Source organism: Hemiscyllium ocellatum, chromosome 11, assembly GCF_020745735.1.
Source record: "Hemiscyllium ocellatum isolate sHemOce1 chromosome 11, sHemOce1.pat.X.cur, whole genome shotgun sequence".
In the NCBI taxonomy this organism is placed as follows: Eukaryota; Metazoa; Chordata; class Chondrichthyes; order Orectolobiformes; family Hemiscylliidae; genus Hemiscyllium; species Hemiscyllium ocellatum.
Window position 1 is genome coordinate 49,338,110 of NC_083411.1, and position 20,977 is coordinate 49,359,086.

Genomic DNA, 20,977 nt, shown 5'->3' on the forward strand with positions numbered 1-20,977 from the left:
TCTCCAGTCTGAACTTATAAAGTTGAAAATAAGCCATCAACTTTATTATCCCTGTTCTTGAATATAAGCACAGGTCATCCTCAGAGTTCAGAAATCATGATAAAGTTACAGACAATTAGGTTCAGAATCTAAACAAGAATTGGACAAGAGAATATTATTCTGTTGTTACAACTATCCCTCTAGTATTGCCATTGTCTTAGTGGGTGTTAGATTTGGTCAGCATTTCCAACAATGTTCAGCTAAAATTGTTGAGTGGATGATCCACCTTGGCCTCAACCGACGGTTGCCAGCATCACAGATGCCAGTCTTCAGCCAAATCAATGCACTCCACTTGGTGTCAAGAAACAGTTAGAGTCACTGCATAGTGCAAGGGATTTGGGCCCTGACAGCGGTACAGCAACAGTACTGAAGAGTTGTGCTCCAGAATTCATCGCCAAGCTCTTACAGTACAGTAAGAACACTGGCATATACCTGACAACATGAAACATTGACCAGATATGTTCTGGACACAAAAGCCAATTACTGCCCTAACAGTCCACTCTCTCAATCATCGGAAACAACCTGCTCAGTGACACCCAGCTTGTGTTCCTCCAGGGTCACTCAGTGCCTGGCCTTGGTTTAAACAAAACAGCTGGATTCCAGAGGTATGGTGGAAGTGACAGTCCTTGACATCAAGGCCGCATTTGCCCATGTGTGGCATCAAGAAGCCTGAGCAAACTGAAATCAATTAGTGTCAAGGGACAAACTCTTCACTTGTTCGAGTCATACCTGGAACACTGAAAGATGGATATGGATGCCGGAGGCCAGTCATCTCAGCTCTAGGACATCTCTGCAAGAGTTCATCAGGCAAAGTCTTAGAGAGAATTGTAAGGGATAGGATTTATGAACATCTGGATAGGAATAATGTGATCAAGGATAGTCAACATGGTTTTGTGAAGGGTAGGTCGTGCCTCACAAACCTTATTGAATTCTTTGAGAAGGTGACTAAGGAGGTGGATGAGGGTAAAGCGGTAGATGTGGTGTATATGGATTTTAGTAAGGCATTTGATAAGGTTCCCCATGGTAGGCTACTGCAAAAAATACGGAGGTATGGCATTGAGGGTGAGTTGGAGGTTTGGATTAGGAATTGGCTGGCTGGAAGAAGACAGAGGGTAGTAGTTGATGGTAAAGGTTCATCTTGGAGTGCAGTTACTAGCAGTGTTCCGCAAGGATCTGTTTTGGGACCATTGCTGTTTGTCATTTTTATAAATGACCTGGAGGAGGGGCTAGAAGGCTGGGTGAGCAAGTTTGCGGATGATACAAAAGTCGGTGGAGTTGTTGACAGTGAGGAAGGATGTGGCAGATTACAGCGGGATATAGATAAGCTGCAGAGCTGGACAGAAAGGTGGCAAATGGAGTTCAATGTAAGTAAGTGTGAAGTGATTCACTTTGTTAAGAGTAATAAGAAGATGGAGTACTGGGCTAATAGTCGGATATTTGGTAGTGTGGATGAGCAGAGGGATCTTGGTGTCCATGTACACAGATCTCTGAAAGTTGCCACCCAGGTAAATAGTGCTGTGAAAAAGGCATATGGCGTACTGGCTTTTATTGGTAGAGGAATTGAGTTCCGGATTCCTGAGCTCATGTTGCAGTTGTATAAGACTCTGGTGCGGCTGCATCTGGAGTATTGTGTGCAATTTTGGTCGCCATACTATAGGAAAGATGTGGAGGCACTGGAACGGGTGCAGAGGAGGTTTACCAGGATGTTGCCTGATATGGTAGGAAGATCGTATGAGGAAAGGCTGAGGCACTTGGGGCTGTTTTCATTGGAGAAGAGAAGGTTTGGGGGTGACTTGATAGAGGTGTACAAGATGATTTGGGGTTTAGATAGGGTTGACCATGAGAACCTTTTTCCAAGTATTGAGTCAGCTATTACGAGGTGGCATAGCTTTAAATTAAGGGGTGGTAGGTATAGGACAGATGTTAGGGGTAGATTCTTTACTCAGCGAGTCGTGAGTTCATGGAAGCCCTGCCAGTAGCAGTGGTGGACTCTCCCTCTTTATGGGCATTTAAACGGGCATTGGATAGACATATGGAGGATAGTGGGCTAGTGTAGGTTAGGTGGGCTTGGATCGGCGCAACATTGAGGGCCAAAGGGCCTGTACTGCGCTGTATTGTTCTATGTTCTAGGTTAGTGTCTGAGGTCCAACCATCTCTAACTGTTTCATCAATGATCTTCCCTCCACCATAAGGTCAGAAGTAGGGATGTTCACAATGATTGCACAATGTTCAGCAATATTCGCAACTCCTCAGATACTGAAGAAGTCCTGAACAATATCCAGGCTTGGGCTGACAAGTGGCAAGTAACACTCCTACCACCCAAATACCAGGCAATGACCATTTCCAACAAGAGACAATCTAACCACTGCTCCATGATATTCAATGGTGTTACCATCAATGAATACCCCCACAATCAATATCCTTGTTGTCACCATTAACCAGAAACTCAACTGGACTTACTATACAAACACAATGGTGACAAGAGCTGGTCAGAGGCTAGGAATACTGCAGGAGTAACTCACCTCCTGTCTCCCCAAGCTTGTTATCATCTACAAGGCATAAGTCAGGAGTTTAATTAAATATTCCTCACTTGCCTGCTCCAAGAGCACGCCAGAAGTTTGACACCCTCCAGGACAAAGCTGCTTACTTGATTGGCAAAACATTTACAAGCATCCATTCCCTTCACACCGATACACAATTGCAACAGTTTGTGCTACCTACAAGATGCACTGCAGAAATTTACCAAGGCTCCTTTGAAAGCACCTTCCAAACCCATGACCACTTCCATCTAGAAAGACAAGGGCAGAAAATACAGGGGAATACCACTACCTGCAAAAATCCCCTCTAAAACGATCACCATGCCGACTTGGAAATATACCATTGATCCTTCACAGTCACTTGGTCAAAATCCTGGAATTCCTTTCCAAAGGACATTGTAGGGAAACCTACAGCGCATAGACTGCAGAGGTTCTAGAAGGCAGCTCATCACTACTTCTCATGAGTAACTAGCGATAGGCAATAAATGCTGGCCCAGCCAGAGAAAACAAGTTCCTTGAACGAATAAGAAAAAAGCTCATTGAAGAACAATCTCAGCAGGACTTATACATTTAGTGGTAAGGTCTTGAGGTCTGTTGCTGAACAAAGAGACCTGAACAAAGAGTGCAGGTTCATAGCTCCTTGAAAGTGGAGTCGCAGGTAGATAGGATAGTGAAGAAGGCTTTTGGTATGCTTTCCTTTATCAGTCAGAGTATTGAGTACAGGAGCTGGGAGGTCGTGTTGTGGCTGTACAGGACATTTGTTAGGCCACTGTTGGAATATTGTGTGCAATTCTGGTCTCCTTCCTATTGGAAAGATATTGTGAAACTTGAAAGGGTTCAGAAGAGGTTTACAAGGATGTTGCCAGGGTTGGAGGATTTGAGCTATAGGGAGAGGCTGTACAGACTGGGGCTGTTTTCCCTGGAGCGTCGGAGGCTGAGGGGTGACCTTATAGAGGTTTACAAAATTATGTGAGGTATGGATAGGATAAATAGACAAAGTCTTTTCCCTGGGGTGTGGGAGTCCAGAACTAGAGGGCATAGGTTTAGAGTGAACGGGGAAAGATATAAAAGAGACCTAATAGGCAACTTTTTCTTACAGAGGGTGGTACATGTATGAAATGAGCTGCCAGAGGAAGTAGTGGAGGCTGGTACAATTGCAACATTTTAAAGGCATTTGGATGGGTATATGAAAGGAAGAGTTTGGAGGGATATGGGCCAGGTGGGGCTAGATTGGGTTGGGATATCTGGTCGGCATGGAAGGGTTGGACCAAAGGGTCTGTTTGAATGCTGTACATCTCTATGACTCTATGACTATATAACTTGGCACCATTGATAAGTACCAGAGTTGGTTTTAGCTCCTCCCTCGTTTCCTCAATGTCTATTTCATTTGAGGGTTTAATCCCGCACCTGATGTCCAAGTGAGCATTCTTCAACCTAAAAACTAACCACTGAAACATTGAACTCCATCAACTATTAACTCGCTGGGTCCAGACTTGACCCAATGTGTAGTATGCACTTTGGTATTTTTTTTTACCAAGGATTGGGAATCAGTGACAGGATCCTTGGTTTGTGTTTTCCAACTTAAACTGAGGGCACAGGTTCAGCTCCAGAGTTCTCACTGCAGCTCATAACTAGCTGCATTGCTAACCCATATCTTGTGATTTAGCTTTAATTTAATCCAAAGTAGAACAGCAACTGCTGGTGTGAGTTTATCTTCAGCAGGATGTTTTACCAGATGTGACAATGCTTATGTGATCCCCAATAACATAAGAAACTGAGTGTGAATATCATGGGGTTGAAGAGACTGTTAAACATTTGTTACAATTAACTATTGCAAACAAGTGGGACCCTCCTGAGGCAAAATAGCATCTGGGCTGATATTTTACAACAGAATAAGGATAACTTTTCCAAAACAGATAGACATGGTTGTGCAGAGGCACATGGAATTAATTTGACAATTATGCACACAGGTAAGACAGAGTTTAAAGATTAATGTTTCAAAATTCAATGTAATGTTTTGAAAGTTTGACAATTTTTCCTGACTTGGTGGATGTATGTCCACCTGGAAAGGTACTCATTGATCTCTGTTGCACTTGTTTGACAACTTGGTTATTTGCTGCTGATTGCTATTAATCAACCCTACCACACAACATCATCAGAGGGTTCAACTCTCAATCTCTTCATGCATGATTGGTCTGTCATAAATTGTTCAGAGCTGGCTTCTGTTCCTTTATCATGTAATATCATGAGCTGCAATACATTTCTGTGACCTGGGCTGGTTGCATATTTTAGAAACCTTTGCTGGTATCCAAAGATTTGTATTTCTAACTCTCACTCTCTGCCCAGTGAGCAATTTTGGAGATTCTTACTTGGGACACCAAATAACCTAAAAATACCACCATTGTGTCAGTGACACTTGTACTCATTTTGCTGCTAATTCACCAAAAAAATGGGTGATTCAGAGAAGTAATCTGTCACAAGGAAGTAATCTCCCCACACAATATGAACAGCTCTGTTGCTACTTTGCTGAAGAATTGGATGAAATATCATATGGATATAGAGTCTCCCACTGTTTATATATTGCATTCGTGAGTCATTGAATATCCCGATTCATCCCTGGATTGTTATGCCAATCATTTTGAACTTTCAATACTCATGCGTTCCTGTGGTAACATGGGCATGATTTGAAACTGCGCCCAATGAAAACAATTCACGTTGTCTAAAGTATAACATGTCAGCCTTGAGAGCACATTTAATTTCATAGTTTAGGTGATCATGGTGCAGATCAAGATGAATATCTTTGTATTTTGGATAAGCTGTTCTGTAAATCATATGCCATCATCTTGGCTACCTGGCTTAATTACTACTTCAAAGTTATAACTTTACCAATTCTTGACTAATTCAATTGCACCATATGTGACTTGTTCTACATTGGTGTGTGTGGTTTGAATGTCATGATTTGAGACTGCACTTAGATCTGTACATACTGGTAACCATGTATCTGTTAGACTAAATATTTCGGGAAGCCAGTGAGAGTTTGCGCATTGACACTCATTGACAATACATACAATTGTTGATCTGCTGTCTCCACTGAGAGACGGTTTCTCATAGCCTGTACCATGGAACATTACTTGCTCAGGTGCATGTCATTGAGGCCATATAGTGGTTACATGGTAACACTAACTCCGGTGTTGATTTTAGCTTTTATCTTGTATCACACTGCCTTCTCAGGACACATGATATTAAAGAGCTCCTGATTGCTTTCTACTCCCAACACAGAGTGTGAGATTAACATCATGTAAAGCCTGCTCATTTTCTAAAATTTGCCTTTCATTTGGTTGACTCTGAACCTCATCAATGTGGTTGCCTTGGTGCACCTTGGTAACAGTTTCCTTGTTGCTGATGATTTGTTATTACTCTATACTGTCATGTTGGTCGCTTGTTGGTTTAATGTAAGGGCCTGACTTGGCTTTTGGAAACAGATTTCCTGCACATAGCCATGTCCCTTGATGCTACAGATATCAAAAAATAGAGCATGGACTTTGGAGAAGTGCAACAAACTACTGCTATTGGAGCTTTTGTTGGGTTTCTGTGCTTTACTGACCATTGCAATAGTATTGGTAGCACCTAAAGCATGTAATTGTTGCTGGCCTGCCACGACATCTTCATAGATCTGTCTACCCTCAAGTAATAGGTCAAGACTGTGGCCCTTCTTATTGCACAAATGTTTCTTCCAACTGACTTTAATTCATGTGAATGTGATAATCAACTCATTAATATTCTCTGGCCATTCCTCTTCAGTAAAGTCACACTCATGCCCTTTGCTTTGGCATCCTCCAACAAACTGGTGAATAGACTCTTGAGGATTCTTGTCTATTTGAAATGATATCGAGTCTGTTCAATCTGAAGTGAATTCTTATCTTGATCTGCTCTTCAAGATCTTTCCAAATCATATCCAGACTTTTCTGATCCACCCAGAAAAACTGTGCATGTTAATAATGTGAAGCTCCTCCTTGTCAAGTTATAAAATCCCTACAGAGTGGAAACAGGCCATTCAGCTCATCGAGTCTGCATGACCCTCTGAACAGCATCCCATCCAAAACCAATCTCTTACCCTATCCCTGCAACTCTCCATTTCCCCTCGCTAATCCACCTAACCTACACATCCCTGGACGCTATCAGCAATTTAGCACAGCCAATCCACCAAACATGCATATCTTTGGACCGTGAGAGAAAACCAAAGCACCTGGTGGGACCCATCTGAAATGGGCAGAATGTGTAAACTCCACATAGACAGTTGCCTGAGGGTCAATTCAAACCCGGATCCCTGGCAATGTAAGGCCACTGTACCTCCCTGAGTTCTGACAAGATTTTTAAGAGTTCTTTTCATGGCCTCACCTAGACCTTGATCTGCAAAATAGAACTGCATGAAGTTTTGGAACAGTAAAATCAGTGAACGTGTTGCTGGATGCCAAATCCATACCAGTTTTGTTGCTATCCATGAGCTGGCCTTTACAAAAACACCAGCTTTTGCTGTGTGTCTCTGATGTTTTTGTCTCTTCAAATTATACTGCTCTTTCCTTAAGAACAAAGACGTTTGTAATTGTCATTATGTATTAACTTCCATCAACCGAGCTTTCTAGGATTCAAGTTTTCTGTAATGCACTGGCCTTTGTCATTGCTCAAGGGCATTCTTTAGCATTTTAATTTGTTTTTATTACCAAGGAAATCTTAGAAATGTATTTTTTCTTGAAAGAATTTGCATCCTAATGAAAATTAGAAATATGTTCCATTGTTCTCGTGCTTAATGCCCCATCTACATATATGTACAATTGTCTGTACTCTGAAAAACTGATGCTGTTTAAGGATAACAAACTTCTCCCTATTCCAAACTGTCTGCTTCCAAAGTCAAGCTGGACATGAATTTGTTTTCTAAATATGTACCTCTATGATGTCTTTAAGAGATAGCAACTGCTGTTGCTATGGTGTGAGTTTGCCTCCACCAGGGTGTTTTACCTGATGGGGCAATGCTTTTGTTATCTAACACAATGTCAGAAACTGGGTATGATATTGTGGTATTGGGCAACCCAACAGACATTCATTACATTGCTCAAGCATACACATTTCTGAGCTAGTAGTTTGCTATTAGTTTACAATAGTTGGGCATGTTACTAGTCAAGTTTCCTGGAGATGTTGGTATACTGGAGGAGTCACTGGTTTGGTAGTCAAGAAGCTCCGGTTAATGCTCAAGGGACATGGGTTCAAATCTCACCACAGCAACTTGATACAATTTACAAGGACAGCACAGTGGCTCAGTGGCTCGCTCTGCAGCCTCACAGCGCTAGGGACCTGAGTTTGATTCCGACCTCGGACGACTGTCTGTGTGGAGTTTGCATAGTCTCCCTGTGTCTGTGTGGGTTTCCTCTAGGTGCTCTGGTTTCCTCCCACAAAACAAAGATGGGTTGATCATGCTAAATTGTCTGTTGTGTTAGTCAGAGGGAAATGTATCTGGGTGGGTTACTCTTTAGAGGGTCAGTGTGGACTTGGTGGTCCCAAGGGCCTGTTTCTGCACTGTAGGGAATATAATCTAATCATTCTTTAAATGATCCAAGGAAAAGTTGACTCTGAAAAAACAATGAGATTTGGACTCAACCATCCAGGTGAACTGAACACAATCACAATCACGCACATTTAATGAATAAGAAACTAAACTAACATCAGTGTTAATCACTGACATATCTTGGTGTAACATAACAAAGTTTTCAAAGAGAATGACAGCAAGGCTCAGATACACTCTCATTTAATCACTCAATTGTAACTAGTTTATTAATATGAATTAAACATTAAAATGCATTGAAATTGTTGCTGAGTTTTAATTATTCAATAATCTCTAACCTTGTAACATTGGTACAGATTTCCACACTGCAACAGGCCCGAGGCTGGCAAACTGTCCAAAGGAAGATTCCAAGAAAAATATTGGTATCCCAACAAGACCCAGCATGATTGAGTAGGGAATAAGAAATACACCTGGAAAATAGAATAAAAAGGTGAAACAGGGTCCATGGATGTGAATTCCCAACATACTCTGCAGTTTCAAGTGGATGGTAACAACAACTTTATACTAACAGAGAAACAGGCCTAATCTTTAGAATCTCTCCTCATAACCAAACCCCTAAAATCCAGGTTATCATTCTTGTAAAACCATGTTGTACTCCCTCCAAGGCCAATATATCCTCCCTTAGATGTAGTGCCCAGATCTTCCCACAGTACCTCAATTGTGGTCGAACCAGGGTTTTGTATATCTGCAGCATACTGTCTACATCCTTGTATTCATGTCCTCGAGGTGTAAAAGCCAGATTCCATGAGCTTTCTTCATTATTTACTGTACCTGTTTGTGGTACTTTAAAGGTCCATGCACCTGAAGCCCCAAGTCTCTTTTGGCATCCATTGTGTTTAACTTTATGCCATCTAGGAAGTATCCAGGTCAATACTATATCGGTCAAAATGGATAACCACACACTTGCTTACATTGAACTTCATCTGCTACATTTTTGCCCAATTACTGAGTCTATCAAGAACCCTCTGCAATTTTATGCTGTTGACTACATTGTCTACAATGCCCCCTAACTTTGCGTCATCAGTATATTTGGATATATGAGTTTCTATGTTATTATCCTAGTTGTCAATAAAAAATATGTATAATTGAGACCCTAACACAGATCATTACGGGGACACCACTGGTCACATCCTGCAAATTTCAGGACCTACTCATTATCCTTATTTTCTGGCACCTGCCACTCAACCAATTTCTGATCTATTATAAGTAATTTGCCCTCAATTCCATCAGCCTCTACCTTAGTTAATAAGCTCTTATGTGCAATTTATCACATGCCATCTGAAGTCCATACAAACAACAACCATAGACATTCCCCTGTCCACTATCTTAGTCATGGCTTCAAAAAATTAAATGAGGTTTGTCAGGCATGACCTACTGTCTCTGATTAACTGAAGAAATTTGAAGTGATCAGTTATTTTATCCTTAATTAGAGACACCAACCAGTGCCCCAGCACAGATGTTAGGCTAACTGATCTATAAATCCCTGATTTTCCTCTTTCGCCCCTGTTCTAAAGTGGAATAATGTCAGCAATTCTTCAGTCCAGTGGGACAACTCCTGTATTGAGGGAACATTGAAAGGTTAGTAAGAGTAAGGTTAATTAGTAAGAGCAGAGTAGTAATCCCAGGATTGCTATTGGTGCCATTGTCTAGTGAAGCTAGGAACGGAGAGTGTGTGCAGCTAAACACGTGGCTGCAGAGCTGGTATAGGAGGGAGGGCTTCAGGTATGTGGATCTTCTGCGGAAGGTGGGACCTGTACGGGTTGCACCTGATCTTGAAGGGCATCCATATCCTGGGCAGGAGGTTTGCTAGAGATCTTCGGGAGGGTTTAAATAGTTTGGCAGAGGGATGGGAACTGGAACTATGGATCAAAGGATGTGGATGCTGGTGAACAGGCAGATACAGAATGCAGAGAGACTGTGAGGAAGGATAGGCAGTTGATAGGGCAAAGCTGCAGTCAGTGTGATGGGTCTATTTTAATGCAAGAAGTGTCAAGAATAAGGGTGATGAACTTAGAGCATGGAGCTACAATGGAGTATGGAGTTTCTTGAAGCTATAATGTTGTGGCTATTACGGAGGCTTTGATATCACAGGGGCAGGAATGGTTGCTGAATGTTCCGGGATTTAGATGTTCCAATAGGAAGAGAGATGGAGGTAAAATAGATGGGTGGGTGGCATTGCTAATAAGGGACAGTATAATAGTTGGAGAAAGGAAGATTGTCAGGGATGGTTTGTCCACTGAGTCATTATAAGTGGAAGTCAGAAACAGGAAAGGAGCAGTCACTTTATTGGGAGTTTTCTATAGATACCCAATAGCAACAAAGGCATGGAGGAGCCGATTGTGAGGCAGATTTTGACAAGGTGCATACGTAACAGGCTTGTGTCGGGTGACTTCAACTTCCCTAATATTGACTGGAATCTCCTTAGCGCAAATAGTTTGGATGCAGCAGATTTTGTCAGGTGTGTCCAAGAAGGATTCCAGATTAAATATTTAGCTAGGCCAACCAAAGGGGAGGCCATTTGGATTTGGTGCTTGGTAATAAACCAAGCCAGTTGACAGATCTCTTGGTGGGAGCACATTTCTGTTATAGTGATCACAAATCCCTGACCTTTACTATAGTCATGGAGAGGGATAGGAGCAGATGGTATGAGAAAGCATTTAGTTGGGGAAGGGGGAAATTACAATGCTATTAGGCAGGAACTGTGAATCATAAATTGGGAGTAGATATTCTCAGGGAAATGTACAACAGAAATGTTGAGGTTGTTTACGGAGAACTTACAGCAAGAGCGGGTAGGGCCAATCAGGGATAGTGATGGGAACTTGTGCCTGGAGTTGCATTTGGGGAGGTCATTAATGAATATGTTGTATGAGTATTCACTAGGGAGAGGGACCTTATTGTTTGTGAGGACTGCGTGAAACAGACTGATATGCTCAAACAGGTTGATGTTAAGAAGGAGGATATGCTGCAAATTTTGAAAAGCATGAGGATAGATAAGTCGCCTGAACCAGACGGGATATACCTAAGTTTGCTGCAGGAAGCGAGGGAAGAGATTGCTGTGCCTAAAGTGTTATGACACAGCGGTGAACCTCTCTCTTCATTAAACCAAACACCCAGAGAAGCTCACCTCACCTCATATTTCTAATATTTCAAGAAAATAACATCAATTCATTCTTTAACTCTAAAAGGGAACATCAAGCAACAAATATTCACAACACTAAGGCCCCTTTTCTCTTAACTGCTTAATACCTGCCTCCAATGCTATAATATACTGTTCCAAAATAACATTTATTAAAATTACATCAAATCAATTTCAAAACCTTTCAGTGGCTGTCATCTTTGGTGTCTTTCTTCTTCCGGCTGAAGACCTCACTGGATCATCTTCTTTCGTTTTACTGTTAAGATGTTTCGTATGAAAGGTACCTTTGATACAGAGTATTTCAATGTCTTGGGTCTCTCTCTCTCTCGATTGCAGTTGCTCTATCTGATTTTCAAAATGGCTGCCTTTTTCATTTTCCCCCAAAATTGGATCATCAGTTTGATGTTGGTAAAACAATAAATTCAAACTGGATTGGGTTTTAGTATCCTGAGGCATAATTTAAACTGTTTGTTTAAATTGGATTTGTTGCCAAAACAGCAAACAATTCAGGTTTCCATTTCACAGCCAAATGTTATTTATTTTCAATTTTCCAGTACACTCTGAGACTGCTAGTTAAATCATATGACAGGTGCTTGTAAGCTCTCAGTGCAGAACAGCATTCACTCTTTCTTAAAGGTACAGGACATTACAACAGAAGTAATGATCTTCACATGCTCACTGGCTACTGGAGTAGTACCAGATGATTGGAGGGTGGCAAATGTCATTCCCTTGTTCAAAAAAGGGGAAATGGATAACCCTGGGAATTACAGACCAGTCAGTTTTACATCACTTGGTATTTGGATGATAGTAAAATGTAGGGTATGTAGGTTAGTTTGATCTTAGAATAGGATAAAAGGTCCGCGCAACATAGAGAGCTGAAGAGCCCGTACTGTTCTATGTTCTATCTGTGTATGACTGTGAGCGTGAGGAGTTAGAAGGGGAATAAAGTTATATGTTGATATTTGCCAGTTGTTCATCTGGGGTTGGAATACATTATCTCCTCATCTATTAATTTATTTATCAATCATAGATAGCAGTAGACAATCTTAAAGAATCACTGATTGATGATAAATTCAACCTTTACATTATAATATCAGTGTTTGGCACTTGTGCCTGGGAGATGATGTACAGGCTTTGTGGAGTTAGGGGTGAGTTACTTGCTGCAATATTCCTAAACTCTGACTTGCTCTTGTAACCAGAGTATGAGTCTAGTTCAGTTTCTGGTAAATGGTAACCCCAGGCTGTTGACAATGGGAGATTCAGTAATGGTCATGATAATGAATTTCACAAAATAATGGCTGGATTCTCTCTTGTTGGAGGGGGTCATTTCTGCCAATTGTGTGACATGAATGTGCTTGCCACTTGTTATCCCAAATCTGCATTTGAACATGGGCTGCTTCAGTATCTAAGCAATTGTGAATGGTGTTGAGGATTTGCAACCATGCGCTTTCTTGGGGGCCAGAGAAGTGTTTGATCCTTGACACTCATTGATTCCAGTTTTGCTAGGGCTCCTGGATATCACACTCAGTCAACTGTGGCCTTGATGTCCACCGCTGTCACTATCTGGAGTAGAGTGGTGCTGGAAAAGCACAGCAGTTCAGGCAGCATCCGAGGAGCTGTAAAATCGACGTTTCGGGCAAACGCCCTTCATCAGGAATATAGCTGTCTGCCTGATGAAGGGCGTTTGCCCGAAACGTCGATTTTACTGCTTCGCGGATGCTGCCTGAACTGCTGTGCTTTTCCAGCACCACTCTACTCCAGAATCTGGTTTTCAGTATCTGCAGCCATTGTTTTTGCCCAGGGCTGTCACTATCACCTCCTCTCTGGAATTCAGCTCTTTTGTCCATGTTAGAACCAAGGCTGTAATGAGGTCAGGAGCTGAGTGGTCCTGGCGGAATCCAAACTGGGCATCACCGAGCAGGTTATTGCTGAGCAGGTGCTGCTGGATAGCATTGTTGACGACACCTTCCATCACTTCACTGATCATCGACTGATGGGGTGTAATGGGCCGGGTTGGATTTGTCCAGCTTTTTGATGTATGCAGAGCATATCTGAGCAATTTTCACAATGATGAGTGGATGCTGATGTTGTAACTAAACTTAAAGAGCTTGGCTAGGGGTGCAGCAAGTTCTGGAGCACAGACGTTCAGTACTATTGCCAGAATGATGTCAAGGCCCATAGGTTTTGCAGTATCCAGTGCATTGAACTGTATTTTGTTATCTCATGGAGTGGATCAAATTGGCTGAAGGCTGAATGTTGGGGACAAGTAGAGAACATTGAGATGGATCATCCACTCAGCACTTCAGCCTTACCTTTTGCACTGATGTGTTGGGCTCTTTCATCATTGAGGATGGGGACATTTGTGGAGCCTCCTCATCCAGTGAGTTGTTTAAATGTCTATCACCATTCATGATTGGATGTGGCAGGACAGCAGAGTCTGGTTCAGACTGATTGGTTGCTTAGCTCTATCACATGCTGCTTATTGTGTTTGGCATGTTTAGTAGCTTCACTAGCTTGACACCTCATGTTTAGGTATGTCTAGTGCTGTTCCTGACTCCCCAACTTCACTGTCCATTGAACCAGGCTGATCCCCGGCTTGATGGTAATGCTTGAGTGGGAGAGACGCTGGGCCATGAGTTTGCAGATTGTGCTGAAGTATGTTTCTGTTGCTGATGATGGCCCACAGTGCCTGAAGTCTTAGTTGCTAAATCTGCTTGAAGTCTGTCCCATTTAGCTCAGTGATAGTGCAATACAACAGGATGGATGGTATTCTGAATGTGAAGGTGTAACTTCATCTCCACAAGGACTGTGCAGTATCACTCATACCAATACAGCCAGCAGATTGGTGACGATGAAGTCAAGTAAGTTTTTCCCTCCTATTGGTTCCCTCATCACCTACCACAAACCCAGTGTAGCAGCATTGAATTTCATCAGCTATTCCCTGGACCACTCTCCCAAACTGTCTAGATCCTTCTGCAGCCTCCCCACCTCCTCAGTACTACCTGCCTGTCCACCTAACTTCGTATCATCGGCGAACTTTGCCAGAATTCTCCCTGTCCCTTCATCCAGATCATTAATATATAAAATGAACAGCTGTGCCCCAACACTGCAGGACCCCGCTTGTCACCAGCTGCCATTCCGAAAAATAACCTTTTATCCCAACTCTCTGCCTTCTGTCAGACAGCCAATCCCCAACTTATGCCAGTAGCTTACCTTGAACACCAGGGGCCCTCACCTTACTCTGCAGCCTCCTATGAGGCACCTTATCAAAGGCATTTTGGAAGTGTACATTGATGACATCCACTGGGTTTCCCTGGTCTACCTACTTGTTACCTCTTCAAAGAATTCTAACAGGTTTGTCAGGCATGACCTTCCCTCACTAAATCCATGCTGACTTGTTCTAATCTGACCCTGCACTTCCAAGAATTTAGAAATTCCGTCCTTAACGATGGATTCTAGAATTTTACCTACAACCAAGGGTAGGCTCATCGGCCTATAATTTTCCATCTTCTGTCTTGATCCTTTCTTGAACAAGGGAGTTACAATAGCAATTTTCCAATCATCTGGAACTTTCCTGACTCCAGTGATGTTTGAAAGATCACATTCAGCGCCTCCGCTATTTCTACAACTCAATCCTCAGTCGATTGGCGAGGATGAAGTCAAGTCCGTTTATCACTCCTGTTAGTTTCCTCACCACCTACCACAAACCCAGTGTAGAAGTGAAGTTCTTTAGGACATAACCACCTTGATCAGTCGTGCTACTGCTGAGCCAGTCTTGATGGTCAATGTTGAAATCCCCCACCTAAAGGACATGTTGTGCCCTTGCCACCCTCAATGCTTCCTCCAAGTTTGTTCAGCATTGAGGAGTACTGATTCATCAGCTGAGGGAGGATGGTATGTGATAATCAGCAGGACCTTTTTGCCCCCTTTTTAACCTGAAGCCATGAGACTTCAAGTGTCTGGCGTCAATTTTGCAGACTCCCAGGGCAACTCCCTCCTGACTGTTCACTAGCTAGATAGGATGTCAGCTGGGCAGGAGGTCAGATTGACAGTAGAGGCCAGCGGTCAGTTCTGTCGAGGATGTGGAGTCACAGACAGACAGGACAGGGAAGAAGGCTTTTGGCATACTGTCTTTCATCAGTCAGGGCACTGAGTATAAATGCTGGGAAGTTATGTTGCACTTGTACAGATTGTTGGTGAGGCCACATTTGGAGTGTTATGCTCAGTTTTGGTCTCCTTGCTAGAGGAAGGATGTTGTTAAACTGGGAAGAGTTCAGAAGAAATTTACAGGGATGGTGCCAGGATGCAATGGTCTGAGTTATAGGGAAAGGTTCAACAACCTAAGACTTTTTTCTTTAGAGCTGAAGAGATTGAGGAAGTTTGTTATAGAAATGTATAATATCATGATAGGCATGGATAGAGTGAATGCACTCTGTCTTTTTTCCAGAATTGGGGAATCGAGGACAGGAGGGCATCGGTTTAAGGTTAGAAGGGAAAGAATAAAAGCGACCCTGAGGGGGACGTTTTGACGCAGAGGGTGGAATGCAGCTGGAATGAGCTGCCAGCAGAAGGTTGATTACATTAACAACATCAAAAGGTATTTAGACAAGTACATAGATAGGAAAAGTTTAGAAGGAAATGGCTAAGTGCAGCGAAATGGGGTTAGCATGGATGGACAGTTTGGTAGGCATGGACCAATTTGGACCAAAGGGCTTGTCTCCATGCTGTAGGATTCTATGACTCTATGTTAATGTTGGGTTGGGTTGGGTCACATTTGACTGATGCAAGGAGTTGCTAGGTAGATGTCAACTCAGATCTGATGGATGTGGGGGTTTGGAGCGGGTCTGGACATGGCAGGGGTGTTAGATTTAATAATCTAACTTTCCTGATTAATTATTTTACTTAAATTCATCAGTACCTTCTGAAATTTCCGATGTAAATAGAGACTTTTGGAGTGTTCCAAGAATCGGAGAATTGTCTAGTGGGAAATCCAGTTTCCTGGGCAATTCCTTCAGAGTGTGCTAGAATGGGGATTCCACAGAATATTCATGGTGACTCATCGTTGACACCAAATAATGACTGGCCTGCGTAAAATCCTTGACTTTATATCATTATAATAAATATCTGCTGATTTCTCTGATAGCATGATATCCAGACTCAGTCTCTTATGTTATGATGGATAATATATCAGCATATATATACATTACTGGAGGCAAACTAAGATCAAAATAAAGATAAATAATAACTGTAATCCAGGAGATAATGAAGTTCATTGATAACTCACTGTGAGATTGTAAAGTAGGTACAGCAACTTTGTTTTAGCTAGCACCTTATCAATGGGTATTCCTGATAAACTGACCAAAATTACGTGTTCAATATTGTGATCCATCATGATGTCCGTGTATTTCTGCTGTAAGCAAAGTCTAACAGTGATTCCACTAGCATGCTACAAAGACTGATTGAAACTTTATTCTTTTGTGTTTTCTATCCTTGTTTTAATCTTAACATCTGACGATATTGCTGACAAGGACTTTATTATCTTAACTCCAAAGGAATCTTCCATAAAACTTGTAATGAATCAATCTATGCCTATTTAAACTGAAAATGTGGTCTACTCTGACTTGAACTAGACAAATGAAAAAGGCGCTACATGAGTTTTATTAATCTACTGTTTATTGAAAATGCTGGGAACAATCTGGGTCTTAATGACATTCTGTTGTGTTTTTAGAATTATTTCAGTTTTAGGAATTTAGCAATATAAAGTATTTAAAGGTATAAAAGTATAATGCTTTTTACTCCTGATGAGAAATGGGCCACAAATTCAAACTACAACCTGTAATGAGACAATGTGATTTGCTCAAAAGTCACTTGAATTAATTTCAACCACCACTTTGCACTTTAGTATTTAACTGTGCCATGTCCAGACTGTAACATTTCTAACCCCTACACTATTGTTAGGATGTCAGAAAACACACAAGACCAGGCTATAGTCCAGCAGGTTTATTTGAAATCAGAAGCTTCTGGGGTTCTGCTGCTTCATCAGGTGAAGGTTAAACCTGTTGGATCAAAACCTGGAGTTGCTACATTCTGACTTTGCCTACTCCAGTCAAACACCGGCACCTCCACATCAATTGTTACGATGGGAAGCACTGACTAGAGCAATATCCAAGCCAACAGATCATTGAAATGCTCCCTCTGCATTTCTATCCCCTTAAATCAAATTCCAGACAGTACCTCCTCCATTTTTGTAAGCCAGGAAAGGGAATCTCCAGACATTGCCTAGACCCACAGCACAGCCAATCATCGAGAGCAAGTAGTCAGTCTTCGAGGACCAGTTACCTCTCTTCACATTTTCATCATTTCTGTTCACTGCTGGATTGGCAGCATTCTTGGGGCAAAGAAAGGAATTGCCTAAATTAGAAAGTAGATTTTCTCAATCTAAACTTAAGCACTTAGTTCAACTCTTCCCCATTGTAAAAACATTTCTTCATTCCCCAGTTAACAGCAATCACTTCGTAGTTTGGAGACAAGACAGGTGACTGCAGTTCACAAAAGCTAAAATCCCCAAAGAATCAGCACTTCTCAGGATTTTACATGAGTGTAATTTCATGTTTTGCTAAAATACTCACTGTATCTATTGGAGAGTGTGTTTCCTGTTCATTCTGTGAGAATTCAGATAAAGCCAACTCCCTCTGGTCCATCTTCAGACAGCCATAAATACTTTCTTCGCTTGCTCAGGAGCTGGATGTAAACCTTAAGGAGCAAATCTTGCCCGAAGATGTTCTATCTTTCCAAAATTCCAGGACTGTCATTAAGAACTGTTCAGCCTTTCACCAAGTAAATGACTGGTGAGAATGACAAGATGTGTCCAAAAGGGCAAGATCTAGTTGCTCAGGTCTGGGTGATGTCCACATTTCCTGACTATTTCTGATGCAATCTCCACACTAAAAATAATAGAATTTCAGGTTTGTTTCAGAATACTCAATGTCAGAATATATCAATTTTGCATCACATATTTCTCACCAATGCTTTGAAATGAGGAGGTCACACAATGTAGAGAGAGGCCATGGCATGAATCAGCGTCTGCAGCTTTCACCGTGGGGTGGCTGTTACTCTGCACTACCTCAATGTTTCCAATTGACCAGGAATCTCTCCTACTATCCCTGCCTGCCATACAATTATCAGAAAGATTCAAAGATTGACTATTGAGTGACCATTCAGATTGAGGCTGAATGCAGCGCCAATATTTTGAAGTCTTGAGATTTCAAAGGACTTTGTCAGAGTGAACCAGACACAGGGGATTTGCTGTTGGGAAAATTAAAAATCCCATTCAGTTCCCTCACCGTCAGCTGGGGCATCATGACCAGGGCCTCCAAGCCCTCCGTTTCTTCCTCTACCGATGTTCCCAACAGTACCCTTCCATCGACACTCTCATTCGTTTGGCCAAACTGGTCCTGACACTTAACAATTTCTCCTTCGAATCCTCCCACTTCCTCCAGACCAAAGGGGTAGCCATGGGCACCCGAATGGGCCCCAGCTATGCCTGTCTCTTTGTTGGCTACGTAGAACAGTCCATCTTCCGTAATTACACCAGCACCACTCCCCACCTCCTCCTCCGCTACATTGATGGCTGCATTGGCACCACCTCGTGCTCCCGCAAGGAGGTTGAGCAATTCAACAACTTCACCAAAATATTCCACCCTGATTTTAAATTTACCTGGACCATCTCTGACACCTCCCTCTCCTTCCTGGACCTCTCCATCTCCATTAATGACGACCGACTTGACACTGACATTTTTTACAAACCTACCGACTTCCACAGCTACCTGGATTACACCTCTTCCCACCCTACCTCCTGCAAAAATGCCAGCCTGTATTTCCAATTCCTCCGCCTCCGCCATATCTGCTCCCATGAGGACCAGTTCCACCACAGAACACAACAGATGGCCTCCTTCCAATTTCCCTTCCCACGTGGTTAATGATGCCCTCCAACGCATCTCGTCTACACCCCTCACCTCTGCCCTCAGACCCCACCCCTCCAACTGTAACACGGACAGAACCCCTCTGGTGTTCACCTTCCACCCTACCAACCGTTGCATAAACCAAATCATCCAATGACATGTCCGCCACCTCCAAACGGACCCCGCCACCAGGGATATATTTCTCTCCCCACCCCTTTCCGCCTTCCACAAAGACCATTTCCTCCGTGACTACCTGGTCAGGTCCACGCCCCCCTACAACCCACCCTCCCATGCTGGCACCTTCCCCTGCCACTGCAGGACTTGCAAAACCTGCGCCCACACCTCCTCCCTCACCTCCATCCAAGGCCCTAAAGGAGCCTTCCACATCCATCAAAGTTTTACCTGCACATCCACCAATATCATTTATTGTATCCATTGGTCCTCTCTATATTGGGAAGACTGGACATCTGACCAATCAACCCCACTGCCCTGTGACCCAACATTTCATCTCCCCCTCCCACTCTGCCAAGGACATGGACGTCCTGGGCCTCCTTCACCGCTGCTCCCTCACCACCCGATGCTTGGAGGAAGAATGCCTCATCTTCCGCCTCGGAACACTTCAACCCCAGGGCATTAATGTGGACTTCAACAGTTTCCTCATTTCTCCTTCCCCCACCTCACCCCAGTTCCAAATTTCCAGCTCAGCACTGTCCCCATGACTTGTCCTACCAGCCTATCTTCTTTTCAATCTATCCACTCGACCCTCCTCCCTGACCTATCACCTTCAACAACCTCCCACTCACCTATTGTACTCTATGCTACTTTCTCCCCACCCCCACCCTTCTCTCATTTATCTCTCCACCCTTCAGGCACTCTGCCTGTATTACTGATGAAGGGTTTTTGCCTGAAACGTCGATTTTACTGCTCCTCAGATGCTGCCTGAACTGCTGTGCTTTTACAACACCACTAATCCAGCATCAGAAATTTCACATGGTCTGACAAATCTCTATCAACGGAATATATATGTTATATGTTTTTGGAGATATTTCCCTGGTGCCAGGATCAAGGATGTCTCAGAGAGGGTGCAAAATGTTCTCAAGGAGGAGGGGTACCAGCAAGAGGTCATTGTCCATATTGGAACCAATGACATAGGAAGGGGAAAGGTTGAGATTCTGAAGGGAGATTACAGAGAATTAGGCAGGAATTTAAAAAGGAGGTCCTCAAGAGTAGTAATATCTGCATTACTCCCAGTGCTATGAGCTAGTGAGAGCAGGAATAGGAGGATAGAGTAGATGAATGCATGGCTGAGGAGCCAGTGTATGGGAGAAGGATTCACATTTTTTTGGATCATTAGAATCTCCTTTGGGGTAGAAGTGACCTGTACAAGAAGGACGGATTGCACCTAATTTGGAAGGGGACTGATATACTGGCAGGGAAATTTGTTTGAGCTGCTCGGGAGGATTAAAACTAGTAAGGTGGGGGTTAGCGGGGTGGGACCCAGGGAGATAGTAAGGAAAGAGATCGATCTGAGATGGTACAGTTGAGAATAGAAGCAAGTCAAACAGGGCAGGTAGGGACAAGATAGGACTAATAAATTAAACAGCATTTATTTCAATGCAAGGGTCCTGACAGGGAAGACAGCTGAACTCAGGGCATGATTAGAAATGTGCGTCTGGAACATCCTAGC

The 20,977-nt window shown here is 42.8% G+C and overlaps 1 protein-coding gene across 1 annotated transcript in view; it reads right to left on the bottom strand.

The window, feature by feature from the left end:
• Nucleotides 1-20,977, bottom strand: part of LOC132820337 (sodium- and chloride-dependent neutral and basic amino acid transporter B(0+)-like) — a 60,539-nt gene that overhangs the window by 30,448 nt on the left and 9,114 nt on the right. Inside the window, exons 3-4 of the mRNA XM_060832358.1 lie at nt 17,564-17,717; nt 8,472-8,603 (exon numbers count right to left, since the gene is read on the bottom strand). Coding sequence (XP_060688341.1) covers nt 8,472-8,603; nt 17,564-17,717 — 286 coding nt within the window. The remainder of the gene's footprint in view (nt 1-8,471; nt 8,604-17,563; nt 17,718-20,977) is intronic.